Genomic DNA, 16,048 nt, shown 5'->3' with positions numbered 1-16,048 from the left:
GTATAGCTCATAAATGACTGGTTGAGGTCATTCTAGTAGTTTTGCTCTTAGGGTCAATTTGTATATTACCCTTTTATTAGATAAGTTAGAGGCCTGGTATTAGGTCTAGTAATAATTAATGTCGTTTTCTAATACTTTTTTTAAATCGAATTTATTTAAACAATACAACAAAATTTAATCAACAATATAGTTGCCATTGTTTTCTACTACTTGTGCCCAACGCTCAGGAAGCATTTTAATCCCTCTGTTGTAAAATTCTTGTGATTTTGATGCAAAAAAATTCGGTCAATGCATTTTTGAGGCATTCTTCATTATTAAATTTTTTTCCAAGAAGAAAGTTTTGCAAAGAACGAAACAAATGGTAATCAGAAGGGGCAATATCAGGAGAATATGCAGGTTGAGGGAGGACTTCCCATTCCAACTGGCGCAGTTTTTCAGCAGTGATTCTTGCAGTATGCGGTCATGCGTTATCATGGTGAAGAATTACGCCCTTCCGATTAATCAGCGCGGGTTCTTTTTCTCTTAAAGCTTGGGCTAACCTTTCCAATTGGGCACTATACACTGCACTTGGAATGGTTTGGGTAGATGGTAAAAGTTCATAATGAAGAATTCCTTTAAAATTCCACCAAACACACAACATCACTTTTTTCGCATGCAAGTCAGGTTTTGGCGTGGGCTGCGGAGCCTCATTTTTGTCCAACCATTGAGGCCGCCTTTTCAAATTAACATATACCACCCATTCTGCATCTCCGGTAACAATTTGCTCTAAAAACGGCAAACTGGTTTTGACAAGAGAGGAGTGAACTGCAAATTGTGACTCTTTGATTACGGTTGTTGTCGGTCAACTCATGAGGAACCCATTTTCCAAACTTTTGGACTTTGCCAAGTGCACGCAATTGATTGGAAATTGTTTTTTGTGAACAATTTAAAGTTGTCGCAAGCTCTTGTTGGCTAATTTGAGGATTTTGCACCAAGAGAGCTTGAAGAGCTTCTTGATCAAAATTGGACACACGGCCTCGACCACTATTGTCATCTAAGGAAAAATTTCCCTCGCGAAATTTCTCAAACCAATGCTGGCATTTTCTGGCGCTAACTGCATCTTGACCAAGAGCACTACAGATGTTTTTTGCAGCCTCACTTGCTTTTCTTCCTAATTGGAACTCGTAAAGCATGCAGTGCCGAATATGCTCTTCATCCGCCATCTTCTTAGCCCTAGTTTTGCAACAAAAACCAAACCAAACACAAACTTTTTCAAGCAAAACTTGTTAATTGCACTTCACACGTTCTGTAGATACCACGTGTTTGAAGGTTTTGTCAATACAAGTCAACGCCAAGCAAGATTTTAAACGAATGTTTAAAAACGACATTAATTATTACTAGACCCGATACATTGGTGGGGGCTGTCTGGCTTGCCCTGATGGGGGTCTTAGATTAGGGTCAGGGTCCCAGATGGGGGTCGGGCTGGTCAGGGCGAGGGGCAGAAGTCGTTCCGGTCTCTGGTCTTTCTGATTGTTTTGCTATTTCAGTTGCTGGACTTCTATTATATAGGATTGGGTGGGAAGGATGTTGGAGTGAACATCAGTAACACTCAGCTACATCTCAGTTGATCTTCTGTTTATGTCTTTGCTTGCCCCTTGTCAAAAATTCTTATGTGGACTTGTAGCCCTTTCTTTGTATGGTTCCTCTTACAGTTTTTTAAAATATGTTTTTTATTGATTTTAGAGAAAGAGTCGGAGCATCAGTGAGAGAGAAACATTGACCAGCTATCTCCTGCATGCTCCTTATTTGGGATCTAGCTCCAAACCCCGGCATGTGCAATGACCAGGAATAGAACCTGGGACCTCCTGGTTTATGGTTCTAGGTTGAACCATTGAGCAACATCAGCCTGGTTGTTATGATTTTATTTTTATTTTTCTCCTCTTTCTATAAATTTTCTTCTAAGTTGAGAAAGGAGAGTTTATGATTCATCTTTACCCATCTGCCCTTCATTTGCTTTACTCTAAATTGCTAAAAGTCAAATGCAAACCTCCTGGGGGGTAACACACTACTGAAGGTGAATTGTAATATGAAGCATGGCCTGACCTGGGTCTAAATGGATACATTTTTAATCATAAAATAAAGGGTTTCTTATTTTGATAGATAGAAAAAGGGTTTCTTATTTTGATAGATTGAAAAGTTACATTATTTATAAATGAAATACAGTGCTTACAAGCAATGGTCATATTGTGTGTGTGTTTCTAACCAATGAGCTTTTGATTTGCCCTTTATCGCTCTCATTCTTACATGCTTCACTTTTCCATTGTGTCTCTCATCTTCTCATACACCAACACCAAGTTTTCAACAGAATACGTAACTTTTCACATATGAAAACAAGCCGATGGCCCAAAGGCAGGAGGCCCGTCACTTACTAGTACACACACTTGACCCCGGCACAACTCTCTTTTCATTGGGAAGATTAGCTTTGGATGAGTTCACAGCTTTGAGGCACTCTCCTGGAGTTGAGGGTGGGAGAAGATGGCGCATCAGCTGACTCAACCCCACAGTCAGTGAGGTGACAGATGCTGGAGTGAAATCAGGCCCTATTCTCAAAAATTCACTGATTCTGCACAAGGTTTTTGTATTCTCTTTAGCATCAGTGGGCAGAAAAATTCCACCCACATTTTGCCACTTATGATGCAATCTGGTAAAACTCTTGAGATTTGGTCTCATGCAGACACAGCTACACAATTTGATGCTTATACAAATGTAAATGTGCTCACGTCCCCGTGAAAGCTGCGTTTCTTGTGAGCAGCTAACCTTGACCCATTTTCTGTTAGCTCTGGGATGCATCCACTTCCGCTAAGTTCAGTGGCAAACAACTTTGCCAAGGAGCTGGGAGACGAAAAGACAGAAAATAACTACATTAAGTAAAGTGTTTCTCCTCTGATTCAGATTGCTGCGGCTGATATTAGAGCCATTTCAGAAGCAGTTGAGGTGGGCCCAGCAGGGAATGCCTCTGTGCAGACACAGCTTCCTGCTGAGTCAGGAGAAAAGGGTCAGCAAAGCCCGGTGGTTGAAAGCCTCCAGCCTCTGGGGCAGGAGGGAACTGGGGGTTGGGGGGTGGGGAGCTGGTTCTGAGACAAAACACTCCCTTACAGCTTTGTGACACTGGGCAAATTATTTTCTTAATCTCACTTTGCATCAGTTTCTATGTTTGAAACTGGGTATAGTAGTAAGCCCGATCATAAAATTGTCCAGTGATTGAATTTGAATTCAAATGTGTATTAAATATTATATTTACAAAAATGTATTTCTATCTACAATAAGGAGTTTGGATGTCATTCTAAGAGCCCTGCCAAGCTTTTGGGGGTTTGAAGTAAGGACACACACACACACGCACACACAGAGGCACAAACACATACACACATACACACACACACACACACACACACACTCACACAAATGTACGCACGCACGCACGCATGCACACACTAACTCAGCAGTGCCTAGCATATAGTAGTCCTGGAAAAAAGTGTTAAATTGTATAAGGAACCAGTGGGTGGTGCTTTCTACATACAGTGAGGTAAGGTACTCTTGGTAAGTCTAAATTCCAGGGAAAAATATCTAAAAGCTATTTCTATTCTACAATGATGTTTTCTTCTAGGCTGCCTTGAGGATTATAGTTAGAAGTAGTCCATGCCTTATTATCATTCTCCCCACACATATTTTTGTAAATAATACTACAGTAATTTCCTTAATAAGTCCAACATATCAGTATATAATAACTTACTTATTAAGGCCCCTCAGCAGGTTTCAGATGTTAGGGCCTAAAGAAATTTGGAAAGTATCAGAAAAGATGCATTATGAGAAAGTAGCAGTAATGAAGTACTTTAAGGCATGTCCTTTTCAATAGTTAAAAATGATTTGTTTGCTTCAAACTCATTCTGACTTGCAGTTTAACAGCCTCGGTGGTCCTTCAATTCCCAAGGCAGTCGTTTCTTTGTGTGAGTTTATAGATAGTTAACCAAACCAAGCAATTAAAGAGAGGAAAGCACCTTCTTTTCAACAATAAAGACTAACCACCCACCTGATATTATCAGATGTGGCTACCTGTCTGGGATGTAAAATAGTGAGTCAGTGGCTTCCTCTGTAATTGGAGCCTCTGTTCATTGGTTGACCACCAACCACAATAGTAACTTATAGAAGGCCTACTGGAGGTTTATAGTTAGCAAATTCACTAGATAAGACAGCCAGGCAATGATGGGCTTGGAATGCTCCATGTAAGTGAACATATTGTGGTTGACCACCAACCACAATAGTAACTTATAGAAGGCCTACTGGAGGTTTATAGTTAGCAAATTCACTAGATAAGACAGCCAGGCAATGATGGGCTTGGAATGCTCCATGTAAGTGAACATATTACAAATGTTCTGATAAAAGGAATAGAAACCCATTCAATGAGTAATAATATTCATCATTTGTTTTTATATGTAATACTAGGGGCCCCTTGCAGGAAGATTCCTTCAAGAATAGGGCTTCCGGAGGGCTTCCTTCCTGCCACCACCACCTCTCCTGTGTGTCCCCCCCCTGCACTTTCCCTTCCGCCTCTGCCCCCCAACCTCCACCCAATGTTTTTCCTCCCACTGCCAGCCCCCCCCAACCCTTCACACTTTCCCTCCTGCAGTTGCACCCCCCTGTGGTTTTCCTCCTGCCACCTCTGCCCTGTGCTTTCCTTTCTGCTGCTGCCCCATACTTTTCCTGCCTCCCGCTGCAGCTGCCCACCTATCCCGCCTATCCCGCCCCACCCATGCTTTCCCCTCCTGCAGCTGCCCGGCTTTCCGCTTTCTATGCTATCTTCAGTCTTCACTACTCCCTCCCTCAGCATGTGCAAATCAACCGTCATCTTTGTTGGGTTAATTTGCATACTCGCTGTGATTGGCTGTGGGCATAGCAAAGGTATACTCAATTAGCATTTTTTTTTATTTTATTAGTGTAGATTGCTTCATTTGCTCTTCATAGCTACTCTGAGATTGGACAAGTGCTAATTTTGATTTCCCCTTTGTGGGTACTGGCGCTGGGCAAGGTAACTGCCTTGGTCTCCCCTTTGTACACAAGCGCCCAGGCACAAAGCCAGGCAGGTCTGTCCTACATTCCTTTGTCCTACCACTGTATCAGAATGCCACTCAAATAATTTTAAAATCTTACTTCAAATCAACATTGTGACCACTAGAGTGGGAAAGGGTGTGGGCAGAATGAAGGTAAAGGGAAGAAGGCTTGGGGGGATAAACAAGGCGAGATCGAGTGGCAGAGCAGAAGGGAAATGGAGGGACAGGAGAGCAGGAGGCCGAGGCGCTGGGGAGGAGCTCACAGGGTGCAGAGAGAGTGTCCTGGTTGTCACATCCTCCTGAACACTGGTCGTTTGTACAATAGCTATGCTGCACAGTCCTTTAGAAATGCTTACTGTTTTTGGTTCCTCATGTAAATAACCTATCTCTACGTTTCCATTCTTTGAAGTTTTTAACTTTTTAATGTTTTTAAACTTTTAATGTTTCTTTGGTCCTTCCTTTCTTATTTCCTTTATTTCTTTTACTCATATTTGATTATTTTTTGTGTGGAGTAATATATGAATATGTTTTAAATTATATGAGTTTTAGAAATGTGCCCTAGAAGTTTATATATTTAGCCAATATTTTTGTCTAATTAGAAAAATAAATTTAATCTTTTTCCATCACTGTTTATCTCCCCTGTTCTTCCAACTTCACTCCCTGCCCTCCTCTCCATATTATTGTATTTCCGAGATTTTCCAGTCAGCTGACCTGACAGTTTTAAAGTAAAATTTTCAATATAAATATCAATTCGGTTTTTCTCGCTCTCTATTAAAAAGTCAGGAGACTTGGGGTTTTGTACAATTGATAGGTTTAACACAAAATAACTTACAACAGGACTTTATATGCAGTTTTATATTTTTTTTGTCATGAAAAATCAAGTGATGTCACCTTTGCACCTTAATAAGATGTTCTGAAATATAATTCTGAGAATTAATAATTATACCAAAAACAGGCCCATTTTATTTGTACAATTTAAATTAGTTCTGTGTTCATTTAATTAAAACTCAAATACATGACAGAGGTTGAATACCTTTCTGGTGGTATTCTTCAGTTCTAAGCATCATTATTGAGTTTTAGTATCATAATCCTACTAATTCCAAATCCTGAATGGACTATTTCCCCACAGGTAACATTGCCTATCATTGGGACATATAAAGGGGCCTGGCATACCCATATTTTTTTAACTAGTGGAATTGGGAGAGAAGATAGTGGCCTAAAGCTAGAAAATTAGATTGTGGGACATAAAGTGTTTTAGAATATATGTGAGCTAAAAGAGCTCAGATCTAGTGCTAGTTCTTCGACCATGTGTCTGTGAGAATTTCAACAAGTTGCCAACCTCCATGGGCCCTTAATTTCCTAGTTTCCAGCAAGTGGGGATGAGACAAAAATTTAGCTGAGAAATCTTTTCTTTTTCTTTAAATTAATCTTAATTAATCCAAATTATTCAAATGTAAGTAAGAGCAAGGAAAACCCTCCTGATTAAGGATGAAGCTTTAGCAGTAGCTTCATCCTTAAGTCTACTGGATTTCTCCATGTATCATAATATAAAAGTCAGTGGGCTAAATTATTTTTTAGGACATTTCCAGTTATTCATGTATTGAGGTCTGTCTTACAGAAGAAATGATATAAGTAACTTCAAATTAATACTAATGAGCAAAAAAGAAGAAAAAATCTCTTCAGTCAAGTATATGAAACATTGTGGTTTCGATTCCTGGTTGTTTTTCCAGAGCAGAATACAAGGGTGATTACTTTCCTAGGTCCTTGTCCAGATGGATTCAAAGAATGAAACAATGGATAAAAGGTGGTAGATGAAAAGGGTGGAATTTTGTTTGAAGCAAGCACGGACTCCCATGGAGGGAGAAGGTTCTAAGGGGGTAACCCACTCAGCTCTTTTTTCTAAGGTTTATAAAGGCTGCAGGTCTTGGTCTCTTGATATTCCCTTCTCCTTGGCATTTCTCCATCTTCTGTGAAAGTTTGTTTCCTCCTTATCCCCATACCCAGTGGCGTTTCCCTATCTTCTGTGACTGGATGTCTTCCTTTCCCCTTATCTTGTGGCACCATTCTCTCTCTCTCTGTCTGTGAATGTATGCCTTTTGGCAGCTCCAAGCCCTCACCTATGCCTTCCTCTCCCTTTATTTCTAAATCTCCCTAAGCCTGCTTATTTTATCCCTAAGACTCCTTTCAGTTTGGTGTTTGGTCATTCTGATCAGGAGTGTGTTTACTTGGCACTGTCCTCAGAATGAAGGGAAGAGGAGCACCCAGGAATTCTAACAATTTTAAAAGTCAGCATAACCTCATGTACAAGTTCAATAACTCTTAGAATTGTATCAATGACAAAGAGAAGGCATTATGGCCTTTATAAATATAGTGATCATTTCTTTTTATTCTTGACTTCTTCGTAGTTTATATAAAGATATGTTTGCTTATATTTTTGCTCACATAACTTGCACTATTTTTTCTAACCTCAGCTGAACCATAGGCCCCTTTACAGAAAAGGGGCAGATTTAAGACTCCTCTCTTTTCACATACAAACAATTTTTTTCTACCCAAACAAAGCCTGGAAGAAAAAAAAACAAACAAACATAAACAAACAAACAAACAAAAAAAACACTAAAGGGCAACTTTGCCAAGACTAACATTTGCCTCCCACTGTATGGAGGTAAAGTTTTAATTTCTTAGAAGACAAAAAGGGATAATAAAGTGTTTAACATTTAGACATGTTGAGGAGTTGACAATATTCTAGCTTTAAGAGGATCACTTGGCTTTCTTTATAATTTTATGAATTCTCAGGACAATGGACACTTTTCTTAGGTATAATGTAGATTGAAAAATGAATGTGGCTGTTTGCAATAAGTCAGAGAGAGACAAATGCTATGTAAAGTCACTTACATGTGGGATCTAAAACAGCCTGACTCACAGAAACAGATAAGAATGGTGGTTGCCAGGGGCTTTAGGGTGGGAAAAACTGGGACATGTTGATCAAAAAGTACAAGATGAGGAAGTTCTGAATATCTGACATACAGGTGGGGTTATAATTGGGGGTTATAATTACTATTACTGTATTACACATTTGAAAGTTGCTAAGAGAGTAGATCTTAAATGTTCTCACCACAAAAAAGAAATGGCATTTACTTGATGTGATTGAGGTCTTAGCTGACACTATGGTGGTTGTGATTTCACAATATAGGTTTCAAATCAACACATTGTGTACCTTAAGCAATCTTTCATGTCAAATATATCTCAATTAAGCTAAAAAAAATATGATTGGGGAATTTACTAAACAAAAAACCAATATGGTTAAAGTGACTTGATACCATGCCCTAGTCTGGAATCTCAAAATAAATTTACCTCATTCTCTGACCATCCCACAAACATTAGAAACTTTAGAGATGATGCAAAATTTATGATCCTCTCTCCACTACTTCTAGTTTACTCTGGACAAAATGTCAGAGCCATATGTTGTGCATTTGTTTCTTGGCCTTATGTGTTGACAATTCATGAACTAAAATATTTCAGATCTTTCAGACAAACATTGCAGCCAAACCTCAGAAGAGTCACCCGCCTTCAGCAATGATCCGCTGAACTTAAGTCTGGCTACCCTAGATTCCTTTCAGACCTCACATCCCAGAGGCCTCTGTGGAATTAAGGACCTGAGGTAGGTTACATGTACACATAATGCATAGTGTCAATTTGGACAAGCCCCAACTAATTCTCTTCGCTATATGAAGAAAGATTGTCTCCATGTGTGTACTTTATGTGGCTATTCATGTAAAATGTTTGTGTACTTTGCCGACCTATTATAGGGATTTAGTAAAAGGTTTGTGAAGGTGTTGCTTTATTATGAAATATGACAATTACTTATGATACCAGTAGCCCTGTGTATGAATCCATGCGTCAGTAGGTCGCTGCCGCCCTCTTGTAACTCTCTGCCCACTGCCCCACCCTCCTGTAGCTCTCCCCCCCCACCCCCCACTCCCATAGTTCCCATAGTTTGCTGCCCTGCCCCATCCTGGAGCTTTCTGCCACTGGCTTGTAGTTCGCTGTTCCACCCTCCTGCAGATCTGGTCATTATGCAGTTGGTCCGTATGTCCTGAGGCTAATTAGCATATTCTTCTCTTATTATATGAGATAAGTATATAATTCTCTGCTATACAACATGTCAGAAAAATTTAAAAAATGGAACTCAATAATAACCCAGCATTTCTTTTTAAATTGAAAGCAGTCGCCTTACTTTCATGAATTAACCTAATAATTATAATTTTAAATAAATTTTAATACTTTGCATTAGTAGAATCTTACTCAATGTGAATAAAGTATTCAGAATACAATATTAAGATGTTTCTTTCTTGAAATCAAGTCCATGCTGTCGATGATAGTATAATTCAGTTTATCATTTCACTCTTTCCTCACATAAGGTAAGAGCTTTTAGGAATGGTGACCAGTTTATAGAAAACATACTAATATACTAATAAATTCTTAAGACATGTAGTTTACCATGTCTCTCTAATATTGATGTACTGGAACTCCTTATAAAAGGAGGAGGGCTTTTCTTAGGTTCATGATAAATATAAATAAAAGTCCTCTGTATTGTAAATTTCTTTGATTGGTTTGAAGTCTAATATCGCAGTAAAAGGAAAGCAAGAGTGTTGCTCTCTTTTTCTGAAGGAGGAGATAAGTTAGCTGTGGTTCTTGGGTTTTTGCATTTCTAACACTAAAACTTTATTTTTCAAAGGGGTAAATCTAAAGTTTCTGTACCACCCATCCCCAGAGTAATTAAAAACAAAATAAACCTACCACTTACTGTCACCATATTTCATAAAGTAAAGGACAAATACTAAAACGTAAGGGGAACACATTAACAGAATAAAACACTATCCTTTAAAACTAAGAATGTCATAAAAATGTCATTACCAGTGAAAATTTTTATTCACAGTTAGATCTGCACTGGTTCACAGTTGAGAGTGTAGGCTCTGCTATTTTGCCAGTGTTGAACATTAAAAAAAAAAAAAAAAAAAAAAAAAAAAAAAAAAAAAATTCAAAGAACAGTTATATCCATCATGGAATGTTATGCAAGTATTTTATATTTAGTGCCATACATGGACTAAATATTAAATTGAGATAATTTAAACCAAAACATATCAGTGGTGCAGGCCCCCCACTATTCCCCACTCTACCTCTTTTCAAACCCTGGAACCTTCCCCACTGGAGCCTCCAACAGAGCTTCTTCTCTACAATAAAACACAATGAAATAAAATAACGCAATAATTATTGTCATTAATTCTGGTGTTGGCATACCTTGACTGGATATCCACATAGTCCTAATTGACTGTACACAAAAGAGTTGATTTATCCGGCAGTCTACATTCATTGGGATTCTATTAAACAGCCAATGTAATGATGAATGTCCTTAATGTTGACCCTGAGGCTCAGCAAGTTTCTGAAGTGCCTTCTGAATCATCAGTGAAAGACACAGTCAGAGATTGTAAAACCTTCACTTTGGTACCACTGTGGCTTTATTTCTTGGGAGAGGGAACATGATGAGGATATCTCATTAAAAGGAGGCTTGGTATATTGGGTATGTTGAAAATTACGGCTCCAGTCTGAGGCGATCCCCTCACATCTGCCTGCCTCCAGCGACTTCTATGTCTGTAGTATTAATCAGAAGATAAATGAAGAGTTCAAACCTGGTTCTGTATATTGTGTATTGATCTCTTAATGTATTTCCAGCTTTTCTGAAAATGATACTGAAATTCAGTCTTTCCTGACACTTTCTGAAAGCAGCATGGACGAGGAGGAAAAGGACTTCCTTGACAAGGAATATGTCATCATACTACCGTGGCAGAAGAGTACCTAAACATCATTTGTTCATTACTTGTTGCTTTTTGTACCCAAAGTAATTGGAAGAAAAGTTAACAACTAATAAAAGTAACCAAGCAATTACTTCTCTGGTGCTGGAGATTTTTTTTAATGTTTCTGATATTTCAAGGTTTTCAGACTACTAAAAGCCTAGTAAAATGAAAAGTTTAAGGACTTTTTCTTCCAAATAATATATTGTGTTTCAAACAATAATCTATATTGCAGATCACATTAATAAAATTTGGTGAGTTTAAAATAATAACAGTTGCCTCTAGGTGTAACTCAGTGGTTGACCATCAACCTACGAACCAGGAGGTTGTGGTTGATTTCTGTTAGGGCACACGCCCAGGTTTTGTGCTTGATCCCCAGTGAAGGGCCTGCAGTAGGTAGCTAATCAATGATTCTCTCTCATCATTGATGTTTCTATCTCTCCCTCTCCATTCCTCTTTGAAATCTGTAAAAAAAAAAAAAAAAAAAAAAAAAATTATATATATATATATAAAAACTAGAGGCCCCATGCACAAAATTCATGCAAAAGTAGGCCTTCTTCTGGCCTCCTGCACTAGCTTTTCTCTGGCACCTGGGACCTAGGCTTCCCTGGCAGCCCGGCTTCATCCAGAAAGTTATCTGGAAGGACATCTGGGCTAATTGGCATATTACACTTTTATTATTATAGATAACAGTTAAATCTGTATTTATAGAAAATACCATAGACTACAACCTAATTACATTTAAAGTAATATTTAATTGTCAAATTATATTTTAAGTAGTTATGTCATCAGTAAGAGTACACACTTGACAGCCAGGTAATGCTTGGCAGTATCATCAAGTGTGTCTGAAATCCATTTTTTTTTTTTACTTTGATAATTATAGGTGCTTTTTTGTTTTATTCTGTTAGTGCTTTGGCATTTATAGAAGTTCTGATAGCTTCAAAGTTGCTGCTAGAAAACAAAACAAAAAAAGGGACCCCAACTAAAGTGGAAATACTATTTTGTTCTTTGTTCTTGTAAAACACAAAGAAAAGGTACCCAAAGCATCTTATTTTAGGAGGGCCAGGGCCAGTGTGATGGTTAATTTTATATGTCAACTTGGCTAGGCCATATTACCCAGATATTTGGTCAAACATTGTTCTAGCTGTTTCTACAAAGGTATTTTTAGATGAGATTAACAATTAAAATTAAAACAGTAGTCTTTGCATAAAACAGATTAACTTCCAGTCTCATGCAATCAGTTTAAAAGCCTTAAGAGAAGGAAGGCTGATGTCCTTCAAGGAAGAGGGAATTTTGCCTTTAGATTTCCTCCAGACTCGGGTTGCAGCATCAACTCTTCCTTGAGTCTCCAGACTGCCAACCTGCCATGCAGATTTTGGATTTGCCAGACTCCATAATTGATTCTTTTTCTCTGGAGAACTAATTACTACAATCTAATTACTACAATCACTTTGAAAGACTGTGATGATAGCCAATGAAAATAGCAGTTATTGGGTTGGTGGGTGCTCAACATTTTATAGGAACTTAGAATTCAGGTGCTCAAGAGCAGAAGAAGACTATGTGGAGAGAGAGTTTTATGGACTTTTTTAGGATGGCTTCTCTTTAAGGTGTTTGTGGATTTATCAGAAAAATATCCCTGCAGATTGGTTGTGCCATCATTTTGTCTTCTCTGTGATTCTGGATAGTAAACCCTTACACAAGACAGATGGTTTTTGAGTGTAAATTCATCTTTGATACTCTCTTCACGGCGTCAATAAATTGTACTGACATTCACACACATCATTTACTGAAAGGATAGAAAATGATGAAGAAACCTATAGGCATTGGTGTGTCTTTAAATCTAAAAATGCCCTTTATTAAAAGTGATTAACATAAATGAACAATAAGAAATCAGCAGTTAATCCTACTATCAGAATAACATTTTTCACAAAAGAAATATCTTAACATTAAAAGTGTGACTCTCCAGTATTTTTACTATCTCCTAAGCACTTCTATCATAATCCTGTAGAGACAACAGTGAGTCACCCTGGAATCTTCATCATTTGTCTCAGATCCCTTTTGGCACCTTGTCCCGAGGCTGCTAGCTTTCTGAATTATCTGTAGCTAAAATGGGGATTGCCTGTTCACATATGTTATTTTTCTTTTTAGCATGCTCACTCAGGTTTAGCGTCTCTTGACTCTCCCTACACTCCTTTGCTCTGAGACAACATCATCCTTATCGTTCTGATGAAGAAAATTGTTCCTCTGGATGCAATTTATAAAACCCATGTTTTTCTCAGACCGAGTGGAAGGAGATGTTTTCCTATTTTCATTAGGGAAGAGGACCACTAGTATTCTTTCTGTGTTTTTCACTCATAGCTTGAGTCATTTATGAACTAGCTCAGAAACACATTTTGTAAGATGACATTGCCTTTTACAACCTGAGGATTTTAAAATAAGAAATTAAGCTGATAATCAGTTATCATCAGTGCATTTCTGGCCAGAATGTGAGATAAAGAGTGGACCATTGATATTGTCATTTAACTTGCAATATGGCATTGAAATGAAACATGAGAGTCCTCTGTGCAGAGCAGATCAGACCTCCTTCTGTCTTTATTTGCTTCCCATAACCACACATTTAGAAAAGTTCCTTAATTCCTTTGCCATTAGTCTAATGAGGAAATAAAAACTAAATAAGATTAGAGCCTGTGCCTAAAGCAGCTGTGATGTGTTTTCTCATTTTGAAGCTCAAGTTTAAAATTGCTGTGTAAGGCATGCATCTAGTTCTGACTAGGGAATTGAGTTACAGACATTCCAGGTACATCACGGTCATGTTCCTGCTACTAGAGTTAGTAGGGTGTGCCTCTCACAACTATTAGACAAACAATCACATGATATTATATGCATGTTGGCAGCTAGTAGTTTGTGCTCAGATTTGCCTGGGGTGTAATAGGAATATTAAATTCTGTAATTTTACAGTTCAGACATACACATGGTGAAAACAAACTGACATTAAATTATATTTAACTAGGGGCCCAGTGCACAAATTCATGCATCTTGAAAGAAACTGTGGGCCATGATGCTATGGTGGGCATGGGGGCAGGTCTCAACCCATCCTCAATACCCCCACCTGGCCCCTCCTGCCATTACCCCCAGTCCCATATCTGCAGGCAGTGCTACTCCTGCTGCCATTGCTCCAACATATTGGCCCTGTTCGTACCCACTGATGGCATGGAGCAATTGGTGTCAGTGCCAGCAGCAGGTGGGAGCAGTGGCTGCTGCCCTGATTGCCCCTCAGGAGCAATGGAAGGTGGAGAAGCCCTCAGAGGCAACTGGGGCAGGTAGCCACCACTCCCATCCACTGACAGTGCCAGGCACCTGCAGCAGGTGCAAGCAGTGACTTCAGCACCAGCTGTTGATGCAAGTGTGGTCAGCGCTGGCAGCAGATATGGGCGTCAGCAGCAGGTGTGAGCGCCAGGCAGGACCACAGCACAACCGAGCAAATAATTTTCAGTAACCACCAGAGGCTTGCCCTGATGACAGTGACTAATGCCCCTGCTTTGGTGTGGCACCCCCACTCAACTGCTCCACCATTCTGCTGTGGCCAATGCACGCCATGTTCCGTGCATGCCTCCTGGGGGTCAGAATATGTCATTGTGACTGGTTGCTTGGTTGTCCCACCATTTTGTCTATTTGCATATTAGGGTTTTTTATAGATGATGATAGATAGATGGATAGATAGATAGATGATAGATAGATAGATAGATAGATGATAGATAGATGATAGATAGTTTTAATCTGTTTGATATTTGTTGAAGTCCTTCACATCCAGTCCTTCACATCTGGCGTGTCACATAACACAGGTCAAGGGTACACTACCATTAATACCACTTAATGTTGTACCTTATCTGTGTGGCAGAAACGTGTTTTTGAACAAATGAATGTTACAAAATGATTCAGATACTTTAAAAAACACCTTGATTCATTAAAAAACAAACAAACAAACAACAAGAAAACAAACACACTTCTCTCTGTCCCTATGATTCAGTTGTTGGAAATATCTTGAGCTATGTCTATCTCATCTTGTTTTTGGCTACATACTATTTCTCTAAAGTTTAAAAATATACCTGCACAATGAGACTTTCTCTACTTTCTATTTAAATTCTTTTGTCCTTTTCCCATTTTTTATTTATTTTTATTTATTTATTTTTAAAAAATATATTTTATTGATATTTTACAGAGAGGAAGGGAGAGAGATAGAGAGCTAGAAATGTCGATGAGAGAGAAACATCAACCAGCTGCCTCTTGCACACCCCCTACCAGGGATGTGCCCACAACCAAGGTACATGCCCTTGACTGGAATTGAACCCTGGACCTTTTCAGTCCACAGATCGAGGCGCTACCACTGAGCCAAACCGGTTTCGGCCTTTCCTATTTTTTAAATGGTATTCTACTTTTCCCTTCATAGTACCTATAATTATTAATGTGCCTATTTCTTGAACATATGTCCCCCAATTAGACTACACATTTCAATAGAGCATTTGTTATGTTTCTTTTGTTCACTATAATTCACTTAGCCTCTTAGCACAATCCTAATTTAGACTGGATGATGATTAGTGATGAATGAATGAATGATCAGGACCTAACTGATAAGTCCCTAACTTTTCCCAGGGGAAGGGAGCATTATGTGCTAGTATGTAGAGGAAGAAACAGAGTTGATCAGCTTATGCTATTTATTAACTGGCAGATCACTAAAAAGATACTGACATTATGTAGCTCAAAAGAAGGGGTGAGAATCAAAAGCAGTAATGATATGAAACATTTTAGGCACTGGAACATGCTATGCCATGTTTATCGTCACTTTTTATGAATTGAGGCTACAGTCATTGAATATAGAGGCAAATTAATAGATGGGTCAGTTAGTGAATTCAGGATCAAGTTGACATAAATGATTCACAGAAATCACCGAATATAAAAAACAGAGAATGCTTTTAATGAGTAGGGTGATTAGATTGATTGATATATAACACTTAAGTTGAAAGCTAAATATCTAAATTTATTTCATTAAAATATTTCTGAAACATTGTTCACTATGTTTATAGATTTCTTCTGTTTTAAAAATTCAGAGTTTTTAAG

General features: G+C 38.5%; 1 protein-coding gene across 1 annotated transcript in view; it reads left to right on the top strand.

Annotated features, from left to right (window-relative positions):
• The window catches only part of ZBBX (zinc finger B-box domain containing), a 100,026-nt gene extending 89,001 nt beyond the window's left edge, over window positions 1-11,025 (top strand). The window contains exons 19-20 of the mRNA XM_045583654.1: window positions 8,604-8,742; window positions 10,815-11,025. Of these exons, the coding sequence (XP_045439610.1) occupies window positions 8,604-8,742; window positions 10,815-10,941 (266 nt within the window). The 3' untranslated portion in view covers window positions 10,942-11,025. The remainder of the gene's footprint in view (window positions 1-8,603; window positions 8,743-10,814) is intronic.
• The last annotated feature ends 5,023 nt before the right edge of the window (window positions 11,026-16,048 follow it).

This window comes from Pipistrellus kuhlii, unplaced genomic scaffold (genome assembly GCF_014108245.1).
Source record: "Pipistrellus kuhlii isolate mPipKuh1 unplaced genomic scaffold, mPipKuh1.p scaffold_m20_p_2, whole genome shotgun sequence".
Taxonomy (NCBI): Eukaryota; Metazoa; Chordata; class Mammalia; order Chiroptera; family Vespertilionidae; genus Pipistrellus; species Pipistrellus kuhlii.
Note: the sequence above shows the minus strand (reverse complement) of the source record. Positions and strands in the feature narration are given on the sequence as shown.